Source organism: Ambystoma mexicanum, chromosome 8 (assembly GCF_040938575.1).
Source record: "Ambystoma mexicanum isolate Mex_15411 chromosome 8, UKY_AmexF1_1, whole genome shotgun sequence".
Lineage (NCBI taxonomy): Eukaryota > Metazoa > Chordata > Amphibia > Caudata > Ambystomatidae > Ambystoma > Ambystoma mexicanum.
Genome location: NC_090929.1, coordinates 1,736,847,407 through 1,736,872,831, shown reverse-complemented (window position 1 = coordinate 1,736,872,831; position 25,425 = coordinate 1,736,847,407). Strand labels below are relative to the sequence as shown.

Below are 25,425 nucleotides of genomic sequence, written 5' to 3'. Positions count from 1 at the left end.
GTATCCTCAAGGAGCTGCAAGGCACGCCCCTTTAAGCACACACTGTGTTAAAGAGCCTCCATCAGCCTCCATCACCCTCCATCACCCTCCATCACGCCCATCCTCAAGGAGCTGCAAGGCACACCCCTTTATGGACACACTATGTTAAAGAGCCTCCATCACCCTCCATCACCCTCCATCACGCCCATCCTCAAGGAGCTGCAAGGGACACCCCTTTAAGCACACACTGTGTTAAAGAGCCTCCATCAGGCTCCATCACCCTCCATCACCCTCCATCATGCCCATCCTCAAGGAGCTGCAAGGCACACCCCTTTAAGCACACACTATGTTAAAGAGCCTCCATCACCCTCCATCACCCTCCATCACGCCCATCCTCAAGGAGCTGCAAGGCACACCCCTTTAAGCACACACTATGTTAAAGAGCCTCCATCGCCCTCCATCACCCTCCATCATGCCCATCCTCAAGGAGCTGCAAGGCACGCCCCTTTAAGCACACACTGTGTTAAAGAGCCTCCATCACCCTCCATCATGCCCATCCTCAAGGAGCTGCAGGGAACACCCCTTTAAGCACACACTATGTTAAAGAGCCTCCATCAGCCTCTATCACGCGTATCCTCAAGGAGCTGCAAGGCACGCCCCTTTAAGCACACACTATGTTAAAGAGCCTCCATCACCCTCCATCACCCTCCATCACGCCCATCGTCAAGGATCTGCAAGGAACACCCCTTTAAGCACACACTATGTTAAAGAGCCTCCATCGCCCTCCATCACTCTCCATCATGCCCATTCTCAAGGAGCTGCAAGGGACACCCCTTAAGCACACACTATGTTAAAGAGCCTCCATCGCCCTCCATCAACCTCCATCACGCCCATTCTCAAGGAGCTGCAAGGGACACCCCTTAAGCACACACTATGTTAAAGAGCATCCATCACCCTCCATCACCCTCCATCACCCTCCATCATGCCCATCCTCAAGGAGCTGCAAGGCACGCCCCTTTAAGCACACACTATGTTAAATAGCCTCCATCACCCTGCATCACCCTCCATCACGCCCATTCTCAAGGAGCTGCAAGGGACACCCCTTAAGCACACACTATGTTAAAGAGCCTCCATCACCCTCCATCACCCTCCATCATGCCCATCCTCAAGGAGCTGCAAGGCACACCCCTTTAAGCACACACTATGTTAAAGAACCTCCATCACCCACCATCACCCTCCATCACCCTCCATCACGCCCATCGTCAAGGATCTGCAAGGGACACCCCTTTAAGCACACACTGTGTTAAAGATCCTCCATCAGCCTCCATCACGCGTATCCTCAAGGAGCTGCAAGGCACGCCCCTTTAAGCACACACTATGTTAAAGAGCCTCCATCACCCTCCATCACCCTCCATCACGCCCATCCTCAAGGAGCTGCAAGGGACACCCCTTTAAGCACACACTGTGTTAAAGAGCCTCCATCAGCCTCCATCACCCTCCATCACCCTCCATCACGCCCATCCCCAAGGAGCTGCAAGGAACACCCCTTTAAGCACACACTATGTTAAAGAGCCTCCATCGCCCTCCATCACCCTCCATCACGCCCATTCTCAAGGAGCTGCAAGGGACACCCCTTAAGCACACACTATGTTAAAGAGCCTCCATCACCCTCCATCACCCTCCATCACCCTCCATCATGCCCATCCTCAAGGAGCTGCAAGGCACACCCCTTTAAGCACACACTATGTTAAAGAGCCTCCATCACCCACCATCACCCTCCATCACCCTCCATCACGCCCATCGTCAAGGATCTGCAAGGGACACCCCTTTAAGCACACACTGTGTTAAAGAGCCTCCATCAGCCTCCATCACGTGTATCCTCAAGGAGCTGCAAGGCACGCCCCTTTAAGCACACACTGTGTTAAAGAGCCTCCATCAGCCTCCATCACCCTCCATCACCCTCCATCACGCCCATCCTCAAGGAGCTGCAAGGCACACCCCTTTATGCACACACTATGTTAAAGAGCCTCCATCACCCTCCATCACCCTCCATCACGCCCATCCTCAAGGAGCTGCAAGGGACACCCCTTTAAGCACACACTGTGTTAAAGAGCCTCCATCAGGCTCCATCACCCTCCATCACCCTCCATCATGCCCATCCTCAAGGAGCTGCAAGGCACACCCCTTTAAGCACACACTATGTTAAAGAGCCTCCATCGCCCTCCATCACCCTCCATCACGCCCATTCTCAAGGAGCTGCAAGGGATACCCCTTAAGCACACACTATGGTAAAGAGCCTCCATAGCCCTCCATCACCCTCCATCACGCCCATTCTCAAGGAGCTGCAAGGTACACCCCTTAAGCACACATTATGTTAAAGAGCCTCCATCGCCCTCCATCACCCTCCATCACGCCCATTCTCAAGGAGCTGCAAGGGACACCCCTTAAGCACACACTATGTTAAAGAGCCTCCATCACCCTCCATCACCCTCCATCATGCCCATCCTCAAGGAGCTGCAAGGCACGCCCCTTTAAGCACACACTGTGTTAAAGAGCCTCCATCACCCTCCATCATGCCCATCCTCAAGGAGCTGCAAGGAACACCCCTTTAAGCACACACTATGTTAAAGAGCCTCCATCACGCGTATCCTCAAGGAGCTGCAAGGCACGCCCCTTTAAGCACACACTATGTTAAAGAGCCTCCATCACCCTCCATCACCCTCCATCACGCCCATTCTCAAGGAGCTGCAAGGGACACCCCTTAAGCACACACTATGTTAAAGAGCCTCCATCGCCCTCCATCACCCTCCATCACGCCCATTCTCAAGGAGCTGCAAGGGACACCCCTTAAGCACACACTATGTTAAAGAGCCTCCATCACCCTCCATCACCCTCCATCACCCTCCATCATGCCCATCCTAAAGGATCTGCAAGGCACACCCCTTTAAGCACACACTATGTTAAAGAGCCTCCATCACCCACCATCACCCTCCATCACCCTCCATCACGCCCATCGTCAAGGATCTGCAAGGGACACCCCTTTAAGCACACACTGTGTTAAAGAGCCTCCATCAGCCTCCATCACGCGTATCCTCAAGGAGCTGCAAGGCACGCCCCTTTAAGCACACACTGTGTTAAAGAGCCTCCATCAGCCTCCATCACCCTCCATCACCCTCCATCACGCCCATCCTCAAGGAGCTGCAAGGCACACCCCTTTATGGACACACTATGTTAAAGAGCCTCCATCACCCTCCATCACCCTCCATCACGCCCATCCTCAAGGAGCTGCAAGGGACACCCCTTTAAGCACACACTGTGTTAAAGAGCCTCCATCAGGCTCCATCACCCTCCATCACCCTCCATCATGCCCATCCTCAAGGAGCTGCAAGGCACACCCCTTTAAGCACACACTATGTTAAAGAGCCTCCATCACCCTCCATCACCCTCCATCACCCTCCATCACGCCCATCCTCAAGGAGCTGCAAGGCACACCCCTTTAAGCACACACTATGTTAAAGAGCCTCCATCGCCCTCCATCACCCTCCATCATGCCCATCCTCAAGGAGCTGCAAGGCACGCCCCTTTAAGCACACACTGTGTTAAAGAGCCTCCATCACCCTCCATCATGCCCATCCTCAAGGAGCTGCAGGGAACACCCCTTTAAGCACACACTATGTTAAAGAGCCTCCATCAGCCTCTATCACGCGTATCCTCAAGGAGCTGCAAGGCACGCCCCTTTAAGCACACACTATGTTAAAGAGCCTCCATCACCCTCCATCACCCTCCATCACGCCCATCGTCAAGGATCTGCAAGGAACACCCCTTTAAGCACACACTATGTTAAAGAGCCTCCATCGCCCTCCATCACCCTCCATCATGCCCATTCTCAAGGAGCTGCAAGGGACACCCCTTAAGCACACACTATGTTAAAGAGCCTCCATCGCCCTCCATCACCCTCCATCACGCCCATTCTCAAGGAGCTGCAAGGGACACCCCTTAAGCACACACTATGTTAAAGAGCATCCATCACCCTCCATCACCCTCCATCACCCTCCATCATGCCCATCCTCAAGGAGCTGCAAGGCACGCCCCTTTAAGCACACACTATGTTAAATAGCCTCCATCACCCTGCATCACCCTCCATCACGCCCATTCTCAAGGAGCTGCAAGGGACACCCCTTAAGCACACACTATGTTAAAGAGCCTCCATCACCCTCCATCACCCTCCATCATGCCCATCCTCAAGGAGCTGCAAGGCACACCCCTTTAAGCACACACTATGTTAAAGAACCTCCATCACCCACCATCACCCTCCATCACCCTCCATCACGCCCATCGTCAAGGATCTGCAAGGGACACCCCTTTAAGCACACACTGTGTTAAAGATCCTCCATCAGCCTCCATCACGCGTATCCTCAAGGAGCTGCAAGGCACGCCCCTTTAAGCACACACTATGTTAAAGAGCCTCCATCAGCCTCCATCACCCTCCATCACCCTCCATCACGCCCATCCCCAAGGAGCTGCAAGGAACACCCCTTTAAGCACACACTATGTTAAAGAGCCTCCATCGCCCTCCATCACCCTCCATCACGCCCATTCTCAAGGAGCTGCAAGGGACACCCCTTAAGCACACACTATGTTAAAGAGCCTCCATCACCCTCCATCACCCTCCATCACCCTCCATCATGCCCATCCTCAAGGAGCTGCAAGGCACACCCCTTTAAGCACACACTATGTTAAAGAGCCTCCATCACCCACCATCACCCTCCATCACCCTCCATCACGCCCATCGTCAAGGATCTGCAAGGGACACCCCTTTAAGCACACACTGTGTTAAAGAGCCTCCATCAGCCTCCATCACGTGTATCCTCAAGGAGCTGCAAGGCACGCCCCTTTAAGCACACACTGTGTTAAAGAGCCTCCATCAGCCTCCATCACCCTCCATCACCCTCCATCACGCCCATCCTCAAGGAGCTGCAAGGCACACCCCTTTATGCACACACTATGTTAAAGAGCCTCCATCACCCTCCATCACCCTCCATCACGCCCATCCTCAAGGAGCTGCAAGGGACACCCCTTTAAGCACACACTGTGTTAAAGAGCCTCCATCAGGCTCCATCACCCTCCATCACCCTCCATCATGCCCATCCTCAAGGAGCTGCAAGGCACACCCCTTTAAGCACACACTATGTTAAAGAGCCTCCATCACCCTCCATCACCCTCCATCACCCTCCATCACGCCCATCCTCAAGGAGCTGCAAGGCACACCCCTTTAAGCACACACTATGTTAAAGAGCCTCCATCGCCCTCCATCACCCTCCATCATGCCCATCCTCAAGGAGCTGCAAGGCACGCCCCTTTAAGCACACACTGTGTTAAAGAGCCTCCATCACCCTCCATCATGCCCATCCTCAAGGAGCTGCAGGGAACACCCCTTTAAGCACACACTATGTTAAAGAGCCTCCATCAGCCTCTATCACGCGTATCCTCAAGGAGCTGCAAGGCACGCCCCTTTAAGCACACACTATGTTAAAGAGCCTCCATCACCCTCCATCACCCTCCATCACGCCCATCGTCAAGGATCTGCAAGGAACACCCCTTTAAGCACACACTATGTTAAAGAGCCTCCATCGCCCTCCATCACCCTCCATCATGCCCATTCTCAAGGAGCTGCAAGGGACACCCCTTAAGCACACACTATGTTAAAGAGCCTCCATCGCCCTCCATCACCCTCCATCACGCCCATTCTCAAGGAGCTGCAAGGGACACCCCTTAAGCACACACTATGTTAAAGAGCATCCATCACCCTCCATCACCCTCCATCACCCTCCATCATGCCCATCCTCAAGGAGCTGCAAGGCACGCCCCTTTAAGCACACACTATGTTAAATAGCCTCCATCACCCTGCATCACCCTCCATCACGCCCATTCTCAAGGAGCTGCAAGGGACACCCCTTAAGCACACACTATGTTAAAGAGCCTCCATCACCCTCCATCACCCTCCATCATGCCCATCCTCAAGGAGCTGCAAGGCACACCCCTTTAAGCACACACTATGTTAAAGAACCTCCATCACCCACCATCACCCTCCATCACCCTCCATCACGCCCATCGTCAAGGATCTGCAAGGGACACCCCTTTAAGCACACACTGTGTTAAAGATCCTCCATCAGCCTCCATCACGCGTATCCTCAAGGAGCTGCAAGGCACGCCCCTTTAAGCACACACTATGTTAAAGAGCCTCCATCACCCTCCATCACCCTCCATCACGCCCATCCTCAAGGAGCTGCAAGGGACACCCCTTTAAGCACACACTGTGTTAAAGAGCCTCCATCAGCCTCCATCACCCTCCATCACCCTCCATCACGCCCATCCCCAAGGAGCTGCAAGGAACACCCCTTTAAGCACACACTATGTTAAAGAGCCTCCATCGCCCTCCATCACCCTCCATCACGCCCATTCTCAAGGAGCTGCAAGGGACACCCCTTAAGCACACACTATGTTAAAGAGCCTCCATCACCCTCCATCACCCTCCATCACCCTCCATCATGCCCATCCTCAAGGAGCTGCAAGGCACACCCCTTTAAGCACACACTATGTTAAAGAGCCTCCATCACCCACCATCACCCTCCATCACCCTCCATCACGCCCATCGTCAAGGATCTGCAAGGGACACCCCTTTAAGCACACACTGTGTTAAAGAGCCTCCATCAGCCTCCATCACGTGTATCCTCAAGGAGCTGCAAGGCACGCCCCTTTAAGCACACACTGTGTTAAAGAGCCTCCATCAGCCTCCATCACCCTCCATCACCCTCCATCACGCCCATCCTCAAGGAGCTGCAAGGCACACCCCTTTATGCACACACTATGTTAAAGAGCCTCCATCACCCTCCATCACCCTCCATCACGCCCATCCTCAAGGAGCTGCAAGGGACACCCCTTTAAGCACACACTGTGTTAAAGAGCCTCCATCAGGCTCCATCACCCTCCATCACCCTCCATCATGCCCATCCTCAAGGAGCTGCAAGGCACACCCCTTTAAGCACACACTATGTTAAAGAGCCTCCATCGCCCTCCATCACCCTCCATCACGCCCATTCTCAAGGAGCTGCAAGGGATACCCCTTAAGCACACACTATGGTAAAGAGCCTCCATCGCCCTCCATCACCCTCCATCACGCCCATTCTCAAGGAGCTGCAAGGTACACCCCTTAAGCACACACTATGTTAAAGAGCCTCCATCGCCCTCCATCACCCTCCATCACGCCCATTCTCAAGGAGCTGCAAGGGACACCCCTTAAGCACACACTATGTTAAAGAGCCTCCATCACCCTCCATCACCCTCCATCACCCTCCATCATGCCCATCCTCAAGGAGCTGCAAGGCACACCCCTTTAAGCACACACTATGTTAAAGAGCCTCCATCACCCACCATCACCCTCCATCACCCTCCATCACGCCCATCGTCAAGGATCTGCAAGGGACACCCCTTTAAGCACACACTGTGTTAAAGAGCCTCCATCAGCCTCCATCACGTGTATCCTCAAGGAGCTGCAAGGCACGCCCCTTTAAGCACACACTGTGTTAAAGAGCCTCCATCAGCCTCCATCACCCTCCATCACCCTCCATCACGCCCATCCTCAAGGAGCTGCAAGGCACATCCCTTTATGCACACACTATGTTAAAGAGCCTCCATCACCCTCCATCACCCTCCATCACGCCCATCCTCAAGGAGCTGCAAGGGACACCCCTTTAAGCACACACTGTGTTAAAGAGCCTCCATCAGGCTCCATCACCCTCCATCACCCTCCATCATGCCCATCCTCAAGGAGCTGCAAGGCACACCCCTTTAAGCACACACTATGTTAAAGAGCCTCCATCGCCCTCCATCACCCTCCATCACGCCCATTCTCAAGGAGCTGCAAGGGATACCCCTTAAGCACACACTATGGTAAAGAGCCTCCATCGCCCTCCATCACCCTCCATCACGCCCATTCTCAAGGAGCTGCAAGGTACACCCCTTAAGCACACACTATGTTAAAGAGCCTCCATCGCCCTCCATCACCCTCCATCACGCCCATTCTCAAGGAGCTGCAAGGGACACCCCTTAAGCACACACTATGTTAAAGAGCCTCCATCACCCTCCATCACCCTCCATCATGCCCATCCTCAAGGAGCTGCAAGGCACGCCCCTTTAAGCACACACTGTGGTAAAGAGCCTCCATCACCCTCCATCATGCCCATCCTCAAGGAGCTGCAAGGAACACCCCTTTAAGCACACACTATGTTAAAGAGCCTCCATCACGCGTATCCTCAAGGAGCTGCAAGGCACGCCCCTTTAAGCACACACTATGTTAAAGAGCCTCCATCACCCTCCATCACCCTCCATCACGCCCATTCTCAAGGAGCTGCAAGGGACACCCCTTAAGCACACACTATGTTAAAGAGCCTCCATCGCCCTCCATCACCCTCCATCACGCCCATTCTCAAGGAGCTGCAAGGGACACCCCTTAAGCACACACTATGTTAAAGAGCCTCCATCACCCTCCATCACCCTCCATCACCCTCCATCATGCCCATCCTCAAGGATCTGCAAGGCACACCCCTTTAAGCACACACTATGTTAAAGAGCCTCCATCACCCACCATCACCCTCCATCACCCTCCATCACGCCCATCGTCAAGGATCTGCAAGGGACACCCCTTTAAGCACACACTGTGTTAAAGAGCCTCCATCAGCCTCCATCACGCGTATCCTCAAGGAGCTGCAAGGCACGCCCCTTTAAGCACACACTGTGTTAAAGAGCCTCCATCACCCTCCATCACCCTCCATCACCCTCCATCACGCCCATCCTCAAGGAGCTGCAAGGCACACCCCTTTATGCACACACTATGTTAAAGAGCCTCCATCACCCTCCATCACCCTCCATCACGCCCATCCTCAAGGAGCTGCAAGGGACACCCCTTTAAGCAAACACTGTGTTAAAGAGCCTCCATCAGCCTCCATCACCCTCCATCACCCTCCATCACGCCCATCGTCAAGGATCTGCAACGGACACCCCTTTAAGCACACACTATGTTAAAGAGCCTCCATCACCTGCATAACATTTACAACCAAATACACTTCTCTCGCTGGCTGGGATACGAACATCCCACAAGAAGCGAAAACATCACCAGACTGCACAATACAGGAAAGAGCATTGCCCTGATGCCATTCCCATTTCTCCTCCCCATCCCTCTGGGGCTCTGCAAAGTGACTAGTTACAGTTGGTGCTTTATAAATCACCCATGGGTAACTAACCTTCACCCCACACGCAGCCCTGTCATGTTGTGTGTGATGCTGGAAATGCATTGGAAGGAGAGGACCTCCATGTCCTTGTCCTGTACTCCCTTATCATGTGTTCTCTGTTTTCGGTGCAGCTCTTCCTCTTTGTGGTTGTGGTGAACAGAGACCCTTGGGATACCCTTATGGCACCCGTAGGTGGCGTTACAACCCTGTGCCCATAGTGTATGTTTTTGGGCACCTGTGTGTGACCCACAGAGCCGGTATGAACTGGTGGCAGCTCCATGCTGAATTTGACAAGTGCTTTGAGTGTCCTCCATTTTGGGCTACCCAGGGGCCCTGCCCTAGGTATCAGTTGATTCCTGATAGGAGTCTAGATGGCCCCTGTGGCCTCTTGGTTTCTATTATCTTTTATCTTGTTTTCCCAAAGACCTGGGAAGCCCTGACGCTGTCCCATCCCCTGACTGGCTTTTAGGTGGAAGAACCATATATGGGCCCTCATTACGACCCTGGCGGGAATCGAAAAACGATGGCGGAAATGCAATACCGCCATCGAATAGCGCTCGGTGCGATTATGACCCGTCACCGTAAAGTACGATGCCATTAGCGACACCGTAGTGAACGCCAACGCTAACTGCACCAAGTACGCGCACGCGCGCCATGCGAAACCGTAATTACCACCATGGCGCAACGGTACGCGAATTCTGACCCTAGCGGACATATACCTAACGCCATCAAGCATGGCGGAAAGTACCATTCCGCCATGGTGAGAAGTACGGCATCGCGAACCAACCGTAAAAGGCCCTACTGAGTGCCTGTACACCACTCCCTGGCCACATTGCACAACTCCTCGTAGGTGCAATGAAGTCACACAATGCAACCAGTGAAATGTACAAGTCACCCATGCATGCCAACGAACAAATGAATCTAGGGGCTCCAAGTACCTTGTGAGTGGCCATCCATATTTGCCATGGCACCATTGCCGTACTGATGCAGCACAGGCATGTGAAGGTTCAAGTCCAGCAACATGAACTGAAATATGAGACAAACAAAAACAGGCCCCCCATCGCTTGACACCAGTGTAAGGCAACATTCAAAGCAGTATCCTGAGTGAGACTGCACCAGCCCTGTACTCCTGCCAGTAAACAAACCAACCATCAGCATAAGCATGTACCACACAAGTTGGCAGAGTGACTGAGCAGCCAGGCTCATCTCAAGAGGGGCCAATGGGAGCTGCAGGGCACAGATGGCACGAATACAGAAGCTATTCCAATGGACATGACCTCAGTCTCCCTCCAAGAAACGCACGCAAACACAGGCACCTGTGACCAGCCATATTCTGATAATCACATCATTCCACCAATCCACCTGGCTGACCGGCATCTGTTACACAAAAGCTAATCCCCCGCCTCTGAGCATGACATCATTAAAACAGTCATAATGGCAGCCCCTATCCCTGACCTCACTGGGCTTCGTAGGCAAACGCGCCCAGTACAGTACCACGCAACTATACTCAGAAGCCGGAACCCAATGCAGATCTTCTCACAATACATCGCTCCACAAATAGGAATATGCTACATTACTTGCAAAGAATAACGCTACACTACTTGCAAAGAATAACGCTACACGGTCAATATCATAATCAAAATTTAATGCACAACAAAATCACCAAGCCCATACAGCTATTAGGTCATGAACTCCAAAATATATTTCATTATTGTGGGCTGCATCCGCAATAAATGACCAGCTTCTTCTTGTGTGATGCCCTGTTCCTTCATGGTACACAGGGGCTACATTCACGTTCAAAAAGGCAACATGGAAGCACCTAGAACCCCAGGGCCGTCCCATTAGGTAGGCACTAGTCCAGCTGAAAGGTCGATATGTTGCTCCTAGCCACAAGTACGGCGTAAGGGCATGTGGCCCATTGGCGATCGTCCCATAAGATCGTAATGGTGCTCCACTGATTAACACGAAGCAGCAGGTGTCGGGAGTAAAAGCCATCTGCAGGAGTGGCATACAGATGGCAGCGGCAAAAGGGGAGGAGATACCTGTCACCCAAATGAAATGAAAAAGAATAGTATGGGCATCAGAACTTCATTTGAATTACTCACTTCAATGATCACACTAAATCCACAGCCATATGCATGCTAGCCCACTCAAAAGGATTATTCCCACCCAAAAATCACTTGCGAATCATAACTATATAAATCGAGGTGAAAACACTATTACAAACGAGTGTTTGTGTGCATGCGTCTGTTAAAACAGAATCCATTAGATGGGATTAGTAACGTGCATAGACACAAGTGTTTGAAGGCGCGTCGAGACAGGGAGGGTTCAACAAGGGCAGATAGACGATGGTCCCACTATGGCAGCCCTGCATCACATAGCGCAGGGGAAGTGGATAGATTCCAAAAAGCCCTGTACATGGCAAACTCTCTATTAAATCATCTGTCCATGCATCCATACATCATTCCCTCATCCCGGTATGAAAACGCCTGATTATTTACTCACATAACATTTGAAATGTCCATTGAGTCTGTGCGTAATGCAGTCTGCAAAATCCACTGTGCTCCAGCCCGGAATTCCAGTGTTGTGAAGTAACATGTATTTGGGAACGTCCTGCCTTATCGTCCACTACGCTATTGCGCATCCCATACTATTCATATCAATCATTGCATTCTCGCCATGGCCCCTGTCCGAAGGACATTAAACAATAGAACTTTATATCTGCAGTCAGACCTGTGGGCGTCTCCTCGCCGCTAGCTGAAAACCGAAAGCGCTGTCCTTCGAATTCCTCATTTGCAACATCACGTCGAAAAGGCATCTGTGACCGCTTGAAATCACAAATCCATCCATGTAGTGCGGCAGTGTGTGAAAATGGCAACTGGCTTCACTCACAAATGGGACGCCCCGCCCGTCGGTGAACCTCGGTACAGTGCTGCATGAGGGTCCACCGTCAATCGAGTACTACATTCCACTGACCCTTCACAAGTTTGTTCGCGACTGCAAAGATAGTATGTGAAACAATGGGACCATAGCAGAATGAACATATGAACCAATATTTCACTGCCATCGGGATTAAATACATGATTGTAATAGCAAGATGCCATGCGTCGAATTGCAGCGTTGTGTGCGGGACGTGCACGCCCAAAGGGGATTGCAGCTTGCACAGGTGGAATGAATCACCACAGGTGGAGGCTATACAGCCTGAAAACACATAAATTGCACACCCAACCCCCTCCCACAACCACACCCACTCCAAAATGCTACCGGCAGGACTAGCGATGTTGGCCCTGGGGGACCTGATAGCACTGCAAGTACTCCAACTTCAAGAAGAAGACGAACACCAACTACTACAACAACCGGCCGCACAGAGGAGACGCAGGAGGAGGAGGAGGGCAAGGCAGGGCCAGCAAGGCCCACCAGCACAGCCACTACCACCACGCAGGCAGCCCGCAATCCCACGCCTCCGAGCACATCCGTTCAACCTCACTGATGAGCAGATCCACACCCTCTACCGTTTGGACCGGGACACCATAACCGCCATTGTGGACATGACACACGCTGACCTTGTCAGCATGATAGATAGCCCAACCGCCATCCCACCCCTACTGAAGGTGGTGTCTGTACTCCACTTCCTGGCCACAGGCACCTACCAGCACACAGTCGGACAGTTGCATGGCATTTCACAGCCACTGTTGTCATGGACACTATTGCAAGTGCTCGATGCCCTCCTGAAGCACGCAGACGACTACATCTCTCTACCACGCTCGGAGCAGGAAATTACGAACACAAAAGTGGGATTCCATGCACTTGCCGGCATACCGGGTTGCATTGGTGCCATCGACTGCACCCATGTGGAATTGGTTGTCCCACATGCCATGGAGGCCCAGTACCGCAACCGAAAACAATATCATTCTCTTAATGTACAAATGGTGTGTGACTCCAACAGGATCATTACACATTGTTGTGCCCGATTTCCTGGATCAACCCATGATTCTATGGTCTTGAGGAACTCTACAATACCACGCTACATGGAGCGACACGCAGGGAACAGATCCTGGCTACTCGGTGAGTCTCATTTCATGCATGATAATGTGGGGTATGTGATGCGGCAATGACCTGGCAGGAAGGGGGGGGTGCGTACGTAGCAATGTCATTCCACAAACATCCTTTATTGTCCACATACAGGTGATGCCGGGTATCCACTGAAGAGATGGCTCCTTACACCACTCCGGAACCCACAGAACCAGCATGAGGAGGACTACAACCATGCCCACTCACATACCCGTGTAGTCATAGAACAGGCTTTCGGCCTTCTGAAGACTCGTTTCCGCTGCCTCAGCAGGTCTGGCGGGGCACTCCTGTACCGCCATGAGAAGGTTGCAAAGATGGTCATGGCATGTGTCATGCTACACAACATGTGCGTACGTAGAAATGTGCCCATGCCCCCTGACGCAGAACTGCAAGCACCTGAAGATGGTCATGATGAGGGTGGGGATGTGGCAGCACCTCAAGGAGTCCGCGAGGCACAGGAGGGCCGTGAAATTCGTCAGATTATCATAGATTCATGCTTCTAGCACTCACGCCTGGTGGCTGATACATGGACCCGGGACTTGTGGCACTGTGTGTGTCTGGAACATGCACAATATGGACTGTACGCCTATAAAGGCCTCGTACACAAAGATCAATGTCCACACATCTCATTGGATGATTGTGCAATGTTTATAGCATATGTGAAATTATGTTACACACCCCATCGACCCGCCACCCAAGTAAGCCCAACACACCCCCTCCACCCTCCTACCTCCCCCCCGAACACCAGTGTCCAAAGATGCTCATTGTCAGTGGGCAGACGCTATTGCAAGCCCCCTCTCCGGGTATCAGGGGCACCCCTGCCTGTGGAGCGCAGGTTCCTCCCAGATCTACGTTGGGGGCTGCCCTGGACGGAACTTGCAACGGATGATGTCTCTGCCTGCTCACGTCCATGCATGTCCCTAAGGGTTTGTGAGAGCTCAGTGAGCACACGGCGCACAGCGGCAAGTTCAGCACATACGTCTTTGGACGTCGCATGCAGTTCCCCCCTCAGGCTCTCGGTGCTTCTCTCCATTTGTACTCTCAGGCTCTCGGTGCTTCTCTCCATTTGTACCCTCAGGCTCTCGGTGCTTCTCTCCATTTGTGCCCTTAGTGTCTCTGTACTTCTCTCCATTTCTGCCCTAAGTGTCTCAGTAGATGTTTCTATGGCTGCCTTAGTACCCCCACATTCATCAGCATGGTCCTTGAGGAGCGTGGCCAGTTGCTGCTGTTGCACGATCACCTGGTCGAGGGACTGTTGCCTCTGCTGTGCCATGGCCATTTGCGGTGGTGTCACAGAGGGGCTGATCACCTCATGTTGCCTTGCCACAGGGCTTGTGGGGGATGGCCAGTCGTCGTCTTGTGGGTGCCCCTGCGTGGTATCCTCATGGTGTACGGGATGAAACAAACAGGGGGATTGAGACAGGTCATGGATGGATCCTACATCGACATCACCGTTTTCTGTGTCGGAGCATGCTGCCATTAATGCAGTGTCACCTATGGTGCTGCTGCCACCAGAAGCAGTGCCTTCTGTGGCATCCATTGGGGGGACCTGTGGTGGTGCTGTTGTGGGCATGCTGACTGCTGGGGTGCCTGTTGAAGTCCCCTCCTGTGTGCTGCCACTTTATTTGTGCTGCTGCCGTGTCTTGATCCGTGCAGCTGAGGTGGAGGGTCTTTGGCCGTTGGTCTTGGCCCTCTTTGCAGGTGTGCTGGTAGGGGTGTCCTGGAGCTCGTCGTTTGAATCGGACCCTGTGGTGGAGTAAAGGAGGGCGAGCGTTATTAATGGGTCTGTGGAAATTGGAATGGCAATGTATCACATGCATTGGGGTGGTACCTGAGGGTGATTTGGGTCAGGGCCTTGGAGGTGGTTTCATTTTTGTGTGGATTGAGGATGCAGTTGTTTTGCAGCCTGCAGTTAGGGTGTGCCTGCTGCACGTGTAGAGGGTGTTTTTAGGATTTTTAATTATTTATGTATTTAATGTGACTTTTAAAGTGCGCTATCAGGCCAATGTATGTGGACGTTCTCCTGGCCATGTGTTTCTGTTGCAATATGTGGACACATGGTACTTCACATGATTGGACATTGTGGATTTAGCATTGTTTTATTTGGGCCACCTACCTGATTCTTCGGATGTCTGCACTCCTTTCTCCATCCCTCCGACTCCCTCTATACTCTCCATTCCAATGGTGGAGGCACAGATTTCTTCCCAGGGGGTGAACTTGATGGGTGATTCCGATCCTCCCCCGGTAGCTGTGGCAATGTTACGGTTGGCAGATAGTATGCTCCATACGCGTATCCGCAAGTCGTCCCATCGCTTTCTGCATTGCTGTGGGTTGCGGGGTGCGGTCCCCACCGCACTTACCCGCTGTGCCACCAGGGCCCATATGGCCTTCTTGTTCGCAAGTGCCGTCCTGGTCATTTGCGTCGAGAAGACGACGGCAGCATTCTCCTGGAGGGTCTCTGTGAGCACGGTGAGTTCCTCACGGGAGAAGTGGACCTGCCGCTTGCGGTCGCACGCTTTTTTCGCTACTTTTCCCATTTTTATCGTTTTCACTAGGGTGGATGACGGGTTGGGATGTGTCTCAGGGTAGTATTTTTAATGGTTGTGTGGGAATTCTGATTTTATAGGTGTACGGCGTGCTGTTTCCCGTTCCGGGACCATGTTTTTACTTCCGTTTCCGTATATTTACGGTCACCGTATTTTCCGATTGCCGCTCATTACGGTGACCGCTATGATGGGTGGCGGAATTGCACCTAGGGCGCCGTACGACGGCGGTGAGGGGCGTTTTGGGGACATTTCCGCCATCGCGGACTTTGCACTTCCGCCATGGCGTAGTGCTCGTGCCCGATGGGTCGGAATTAGCCGCACTTTACTCCGTCGTGCAATGGCGGAAACGCTATTTACGCTATGGCGGTCAGGTCAGTTACTTTCCACCAGGGTCGTAATGAGGGCCATGGTATTTTAGGGAAGTCCAGGCCAGACTGGCTGGAGCCTTCCCAATGACTGTATGTTGTGGGTAGGCCCTTGGGGTGGGACCTGGGAAAATGGAGTGTGTTATGAATATGATTTCAGTGTTATTTGTGTCTGGTATCTGTGTATGTCACACAAAGAATGAGCCAGCCCTGCTTTCCTTTACCAATCTGAAAGCCGCCGTGTCTGTCACAGACTCCAAGAGAGGACCTGGCTAGGAGACCTCATCCTGAGCTACGAGGGAACATCATGCAAAGCTGATCTTCTTCAAGGCATCATCTCCTGAGAGCTTAAGCATTGAATGCTCGTCCATTGCTACCGCATAGAGACTTGGCTGGGGTGCTCTGTGCTTCTACTCTGCCATATAGAGGGCAGGTGTATATAACCCCCTTCAAGGCTTGACAATGTTCATCACTAAAGCCATGGTAAACAACTCCACCCTGCATATAGCGCTTGTACATTGTTAATCTCAGAAGCCATGGTAGACACCACACATGTGTTCATCACTGAGGTCAAGATAGTCACTTGCACCCCACATGTACCCTGTTAATGTGTTCATCACTGGGGACAAGATAATCCCTTGCACCCCACACGCAGCCCTGTCATGTTGTTTATCACTAACGCCATGATAAACACTTGCACCCTGCATATAGTGCTGGTATATGTTCATCTCAGAAGACATGGTAGACACCACACATGTGTTCATCATTGAGGTCAAGATAGTCGCTTGTACCCCACATGCAGCCCTGTCATGTTGTTTATCACTAACACCATGGTAAACACTTGCACCCTGCATATAGCGCTGGTACATGTTCATCTCAGAAGCCATGGTAGACACCACACATGTGTTCATCACTGGGGACAAGATAATCCCTTGCACCCCACATGCATCCCTGTCATGTTGTTCATCACTAACGCCATGGTAAACACCTGTAACTGGGTTCAGCTTCTCTTCTCAACATTTCTTCTCATAAAATTACTCCATGCCTCTCTGCATCACCCACCTCCTCTACATTCTCGCTCCCCAGCTGTTCTCTCTATTTTCTCTCTCTCTTCCCCCAAACCACCTCTCACTCTTTCTCTTTGGCATCTCCTCCATCCTCTGACTCTGGGTGTTTTCTCCCCATATCCTGAATCTATCCTTCATCTTTCCTTCTCTTTCTGCCACCTCTCTTTCTTCCCACCCTCCTTCCTCCAATTGCCTTCTGACACCTCTCTCCATTTACAGCAACCTCCAGCACTCTCCTGGCAACACTTAGCACCCATGCTTCTTTCTGTCCAACTGCGTATTCCTTTCATGGGGGCCTAGCCACTCTAATTAGTTGCTCTGACGCGAGAGTGGGAATACTGGCGTTTGTTCATTCTGACTGGAATGGCACTAGAGCAGCAGTTCTGTGGTAATACATTCACCAAATTGTGCTATACTTGTGCAGTGGCACGCAGCTCAGCATTCAGGCCAATGTCAAGCTTGGCTGCCATCTTGGGGCGGCCCGCCCTTATGTACTCAAAGTGCACTTAAGAACATTCTCAGAAGGATATGGGGGCACTGCAGTGAACATGGACATGACATAGAGAGGTGTACATGAGTGTGCAATGTTCATTGAGTGATTCACAGTGTACAGGTAATGGCAAGCAGGTGCCTCAGTCAACCTTTAACACTCACCTGCTTAAGGTGGGACTCCCCTGACCCCCACAGAAGGGAGCTTCGATTGATGAAAAGCTGATGACCTGGTGGAGCCGAGGGGTCAAAACTCCCAACAGTGATGCTTGTGGAGGATCCATTAGGAAAGACAAACCACTGCAGAATATCATACTGAGGGGGCATTTCACCATATTCATCGAAAGCAATCTCTGCCCCAGCGGGGGTCCGGAAAGAAAGCTTATGCAGGAAGCGGTTCAGCTGGAAAAGGAAATATGTTAGAAAGACGCAATATACTGTAGGTTTAAAACACACACAGCCATAAGTAGCATAAACAGGTGAGATATGTTAGGGTTAAGACATGCACATGTATCAGTAGCATAAGCAGATGACACAATTTAGGGATAACACATACACAGGCCTCAGCAACATAAACAGGTGATACACTTTAGGGATAACATATGCACAGGCCTCAGTAGCATAAGCAGGTGACACACCTTAGGGATAACACATACACAGGCCTCAGCAGCATAGGCAGGTGGCATACCTAAGGAATAACTCATGCACAGGCCTCCGTAGCATAAGCAGGTGACACACCTTAGGCAAAACACAAACACAAGCCTCAGTAGCATAGCAGGTGACACACTTTAGGGATAACATATGCACAGGCCTCAGTAGCATAAGCAGGTGACACACCTTAGGGATAACACAAGCACAGGCCTCAGTAGCATAAGCAGGTGACCCACCTTAGGCATAACACATGCATAGGCCTCAGTAGCATAAGCAGGTGACACACCTTAGGCATAACACATGCATAGACCTTAGTAGCATAAGCAGGTGACACACCTTAGGCATAACACATGCACAGGCCTCAGTTGCATAAACAGGTGAGATGTTAGGGTTAAGACATGCACAAGCCTCTGTAGCATAAGCAGGTGATACACTTTAGGGGTAAGACATGCACAGGCCTCAGTAGCATAAGCAGGCGACACACCTTAGGCATAACACATGCATAGGCGTCAGTAGCATGAACAGGTGACACACCTTAGGGAATACACATGCACAGGCCTCAGTTGCATAAACAGGTGAGATATGTTAGGGTTAAGGCATGCACATGCATAAGTAGCATATGCAGGTGACCCACCTCAGGGACATATGCACAGGCATCCATAGCATAAGCAGGTGAAACACCTTATGGACAACACATGCACAGGTCTCAGTAGCATAAGCAGGTGACACACCTTAGGGACAACACATACACAGGCATCAGTAGCATACAGCAGGTGACACACCTTAGGGATAAAACATGCACAGGCCTCAGTAGCATAAACAGGTGACACACCTTAGGGATGACACATGCACAGGCCTCAGTAGCATAAACAGGTGACAAAACATAAGGATAACACATGCACAGGCCTCAGTAGCATAAGCAGGTGAGACACCTTAGGGATAACACATGCACAGGCCTCAGTAGCATAAGCAGGTGACACAATTTAGGGATAACACATGTGCAGGCATCAGTAGCATAAGCAGGTGACACACCTTAGGGATAACACATGCACACACATCAGTAGCATAGGCAGGTGACACACCTTAGGTATAACACATGCACAGGCCTCAGTAGCATAAGCCGGATACACACCTTAGGGATAACACATGCACAGGCATCAGTAGCATAAGCAGGTGACACACCTTAGGGATAACACATACACAGGCCTCAGTAGCATAAACAGGTGACACACCTTAGGTATAACACATGCACAGGCCTCAGTAGCATAAGCAGGTGACACACCTTAAGGGATAACACATGCACAGGCCTCAGTAGCATAAGCAGGTGACACACCTTAGGGATAACACATGCACAGGCCTCAGTCGCATAAGCAGGTGACACACCTTAGGGATAACACATGCACATACATCGGTAGCATGAACAGGTGACACACCTTAGGTATAACACATGCACAGGCCTCAGTAGCATAAGCAGGTGACACACCTTAAGGGATAACACATGCACAGGCCTCAGTAGCATAAGCAGGTGACACACCTTAGGGATAACACATGCACATACATCAGTAGCATAATCAGGTGACACACCTTAGGTATAACACATGCAAGGGCCTCAGTAGCATAAGCCGGTGACACACCTTAAGGATGACACATGCACAGGCCTCAGTAGCATAAACAGGTGACAAAACATAGGGATAACACATGCACAGGCCTCAGTAGCATAAGCAGGTGAGACACCTTAGGCAAAAACATGCATAGGTCTCAGTAGCATAAGCAGGTGACAGACCTTAGGGATAACACATGCACAGGCTTCAGTAGCATAAGCAGGTGACACAATTTAGGGATAACACATGTGCAGGCATCAGTAGCATAGGCAGGTGACACACCTTAGGGATAACACATGCACATACATCAGTAGCATAGGCAGGTGACACACCTTAGGTATAACACATGCACAGGCCTCAGTAGCATAAGCAGGTGACACACCTTAGGGATAACACATGCACAGGCCTCAGTCGCATAAGCAGGTGACACACCTTAGGGATAACACATGCACATACATCAGTAGCATAAGCAGGTGACACACCTTAGGTATAACACATGCACAGGCCTCAGTAGCATAAGCAGGTGACACACCTTAAGGGATAACACATGCACAGGCCTCAGTAGCATAAACAGGTGACACACCTTAGGGATAACACATGCACATACATCAGTAGCATAATCAGGTGACACACCTTAGGTATAACACATGCACAGGCCTCAGTAGCATAAGCCGGTGACACACCTTAGGGATGACACATGCACAGGCCTCAGTAGCATAAACAGGTGACAAAACATAGGGATAACACATGCACAGGCCTCAGAGGCATAAGCAGGTAAGACACCTTAGGCAAAAACATGCATAGGTCTCAGTAGCATAAGCAGGTGACACACCTTAGGGATAACACATGCACAAGCCTCAGTAGCATAAGCAGGTGACACACCTTAGGGATAACACATGCACATACATCGGTAGCATAATCAGGTGACACACCTTAGGTATAACACATGCACGGGCCTCAGTAGCATAAGCCAGTGACACACCTTAGGGTTGCCACATGCACAGGCCTCAGTAGCATAAACAGGTGACAAAACATAGGGATAACACATGCACAGGCCTCAGTAGCATAAGCAGGTGAGACACCTTAGGCAAAAACATGCATAGGTCTCAGTAGCATAAGCAGGTGACAGACCTTAGGGATAACACATGCACAGGCCTCAGTAGCATAAGCAGGTGACACAATTTAGGGATAACACATGTGCAGGCATCAGTAGCATAAGCAGGTGACACACCTTAGGGATAACACATGCACATACATCAGTAGCATAGGCAGGTGACACACCTTAGGTATAACACATGCACAGGCCTCAGTAGCATAAGCCGGATACACACCTTAGGGATAACACTTGCACAGGCATCAGTAGCATAAGCAGGTGACACACCTTAGGGATAACACATGCACAGGCCTCAGTAGCATAAACAGGTGACACACCTTAGGTATAACACATGCACAGGCCTCAGTAGCATAAGCAGGTGACACACCTTAAGGATAACACATGCACAGGCCTCAGTAGCATAAGCAGGTGACACACCTTATGGATAACACATGCACAGGCCTCAGTTGCATAAGCAGGTGACACACCTTAGGGATAACACATGCACATACATCAGTAGCATAAGCAGGTGACACACCTTAGGTATAACACATGCACAGGCCTCAGTAGCATAAGCAGGTGACACACCTTAAGGGATAACACATGCACAGGCCTCAGTAGCATAAGCAGGTGACACACCTTAGGGATAACACATGCACAGGCCTCAGTAGCATAGGCAGGTGACACACCTTAGGGATAACACATGCACATACATCAGTAGCATACTCAGGTGACACACCTTAGGTATAACACATGCACGGGCCTCAGTAGCATAAGCCGGTGACACACCTTAGGGATGACACATGCACAGGCCTCAGTAGCATAAACAGGTGACAAAACATAGGGATAACACATGCACAGGCCTCAGTAGCATAAGCAGGTGAGACACCTTAGGCAAAAACATGCATAGGTCTCAGTAGCATAAGCAGGTGACACACCTTAGGGATAACACATGCACAGGCCTCAGTAGCATAAGCAGGTGACAACATTTAGGGATAACACATGCGCAGGCATCAGTAGCATAAGCAGGTGACACACCTTAGGGATAACACATACACAGGCCTCAGTAGCATAAGCAGGTGACACACCTTAGGGATAACACATGCACAGGCATCAGTAGCATAAGCCGGTGACATACCTTAGGGATAACACATGCACAAGCATCAGTAGCATAAGAAGGTGACACACCTTAGGGATAACACATGCACAGGCCTCAGTAGCATAAGCAGGTGACACACCTTAGGGATAACACATGCACAGGCCTCAGTAGCATAAGCAGGTGAGACACCTTAAGGGGTAACACATGCACAGGCCTCAGTAGCATAAGCAGGTGACACACTTTAGGGATAACACATGCACAGGCCTCAGTCGCATAAGCAGGTGACACACCTTAGGTATAACACATGCACAGGCCTCAGTAGCATAAGCAGGTGAGACACCTTAACGGATAACACATGCACAGACCTCAGTAGCATAAGCAGGTGACACACCTTAGGTATAACACATGCACAGGCCTCAGTAGCATAAGCCGGTGACACACCTTAGGGATAACACATGCACAGGCATAAGTAGCATAAGCAGGTGACACACCTTAGGTATAACACATGCACAGGCCTCAGTAGCATAAGCCGGTGACACACCTTAGGGATAACACATGCACAGGCATCAGTAGCATAAGCAGGTGACACACCTTAGGGATAACACATGCACAGGCCTCAGTAGCATAAGCAGGTGACACACCTTAGGTATAACACATGCACAGGCCTCAGTAGCATAAGCCGGTGACACACCTTAGGGATAACACATGCACAGGCATCAGTAGCATAAGCAGGTGACACACCTTAGGGATAACACGTGCACAGGCCTCAATAGCATAAGCAGGTGATACACCTTAGGTATAACACATGCACAGGCCTCAGTAGCATAAGCAGGTGACACACCTTAAGGGATAACACATGCACAAGCCGCAGTAGCATAAGCAGGTGACACACCTTAGGGATAACACATGCAGAGGCCTCAGTAGCATAAGCAGGTGACACACCGTAGGTATAACACATGCACAGGCCTCAGTAGCATAGTATTTCAAGACTCCTGTGCGTGGATGATCTTGTTATGTTAGACCAGTTGCTGCTTGGCCTTCATAGGCAATGAAAAATGTTAGATCATTATGCTAATTGGAATGCCCTGGTAATCAATGTAAGTAAATCTAACGTTGAGAGCCTAAAGTCGAAACATCTGCAAAGAAACCCTCTTTCACTTTGTACATCTATAAAGCTCCCCTGATATTAGTCAATGAATATAGGTACCTGGGGTTAAGTTTTAATGATAACATTGCAGAATCCCTTTGCAAAGACCAGATAGCCCAAAAGGCTATGACAGCAGCTTCACTGGGTCTCCTAATACATAAGAAATGTGGGAGGATTTGTACAAACCTCTGATAATCAATAATAGACAAAAAGCAGTTCCAATTTTGAGTGATGGGGCAGAAACCACACTGATGAAGGAAAGGTAGATTGGAAGAGGTTGGAGGGCTTGTTTTGGAAAAGGGTTCTACCCGTTACAGAAAGATTTCCAATCCATGTAATTCCATATGAGTTGGGGCTACTATCGCTGGAGATTAAGATAAGGTGGAGAGCCTTGTGTCTACTTAGAAAATGTATTTTAGGAGATCCAGGCTCAATCCTCTCTTTGATCGGGGATATGATGGAAAATTCTATCGACCGGTCATTGCAAGTATGGATAGAAGGTTGTTTGGAATTACTGGCCGCTGCAGATATTTCTTTGGACATGCTATTGTAGAACATGGATAAAGCCGGGCAGAAGCTGTGGAATTATGATTGGATTAAGGAAAGGGAACAGTGTATGCGCTATAAAGTCTTTGGGAACATTCAATATGAAATTATACCACTGGGTAGAATTGAGCTACTTAAAGTAATTCCTGTGTAACAAATATCAAGCGTTTTAATCTATGGGCAAGAAAAGGCAAAGGCAGTAGGTTAAACTGAGCTCTAAAATCAAGAGCTTGTTGCTTTTGTGCCGATGAGGTTGTATTGGAGACCCTAAGACATTGACTGATCATGTGCCCGACATTAGCAGAAAAGAGGACTTGAGTTATGCTTAAATATTTGGAAGATTACACTCTAATTGCGGAAGAGAAAATGTGGGCAATGATTTTTAGTGGATGCCAGATTTCTTTAATTTTAGCAACTGTTTGATTTTTATTAGAGATTAATATCTTACACAATGCATTAGTGGGTTTTTAAATATGTGTATTAAAGGTTCATTTGATTTAAGATAAATAATCACATTTTTTGGGAGCAATTCTAGTAGGTGCATTTAGTTGATCGTTGGGAATGGAAATGCAGACGAATTCAATGTGTGTGTCAAGAATTGCATTGGTTTTAGGCATGAACTTTTATGTCTCAATTAGGAATTCTATGTATGAAATAAGTATGAGTAATTGTTTATATTGAATTGAATTGATAGTTTATTTGTATCGTGCTCATACACAAGTGTTTCAGAGCGCAACAAGGAAAGGGAGGGGAACAAGGGAGAACAACAACGATCTTACTAGGCTCAGTGACATTGAGTACGTGCAAGTGCATGGGAGAGGAGGAGGGGAAAAGAAAAGGAAAGGGGGAGAAGTGGAAAGTGCAGAACAGGAGGAAAACAGAATAAATCATAATAAATAAATAAATAATAAAAGCAACAAAAGTGGTAGTGCAGCCAGCAAGTGGCAAGTGCTGAGTTTAAGGCAGCAGACAGGGTAGGTCTGATAAGAGCAGGAAGAAAAAAAGGCGGGGGACTGTATGGGTACAGATATTGACCCCAGCGCAAGGGGGGCCTGGTGGTAGTGTGGGAGGGTGGCAAGGTGAACAGGAACCTGGTCTCGGAGATCAGAGGGTGGCCAGGTGCATGTGCCAGGAAAGACCAGATCAGCAGGGGAGAAGGGAGGAGAAGGCAGAAGCAAAGAGGAAGGTCTTGAGGTGCTTCCCGAACCAGAGACGATTCTCCTCAAATTTTAGAGTGGCAGGGAAGCTGTTCCAGAGGGAGGACCCAGCCAAAGACAGAGATCTACCCCCGGCTTGTTTCTTTAAATTTCGACTGACCCTGAGGGAGTTACCTCAATGCCATTAAATCTGAGATGTGGGCCCTGAGACTGATGATGATGCAGAACAGATATGTTCCGGACTTTTTAACTACAACAGCGTTTGCCGAAAAACTGGTGATTCATGCTGCACATTTATACCTCCAAACGACGCAGAGAATGGCTCCC

The 25,425-nt window shown here is 50.3% G+C and overlaps 1 protein-coding gene across 1 annotated transcript in view; it reads right to left on the bottom strand.

Annotated features, from left to right (window-relative positions):
• Positions 1–25,425, bottom strand: part of LOC138473494 (vomeronasal type-2 receptor 116-like) — a 342,569-nt gene that overhangs the window by 303,827 nt on the left and 13,317 nt on the right. The window contains exon 3 of the mRNA XM_069612134.1: positions 17,970–18,206. Coding sequence (XP_069468235.1) covers positions 17,970–18,206 — 237 coding nt within the window. The remainder of the gene's footprint in view (positions 1–17,969; positions 18,207–25,425) is intronic.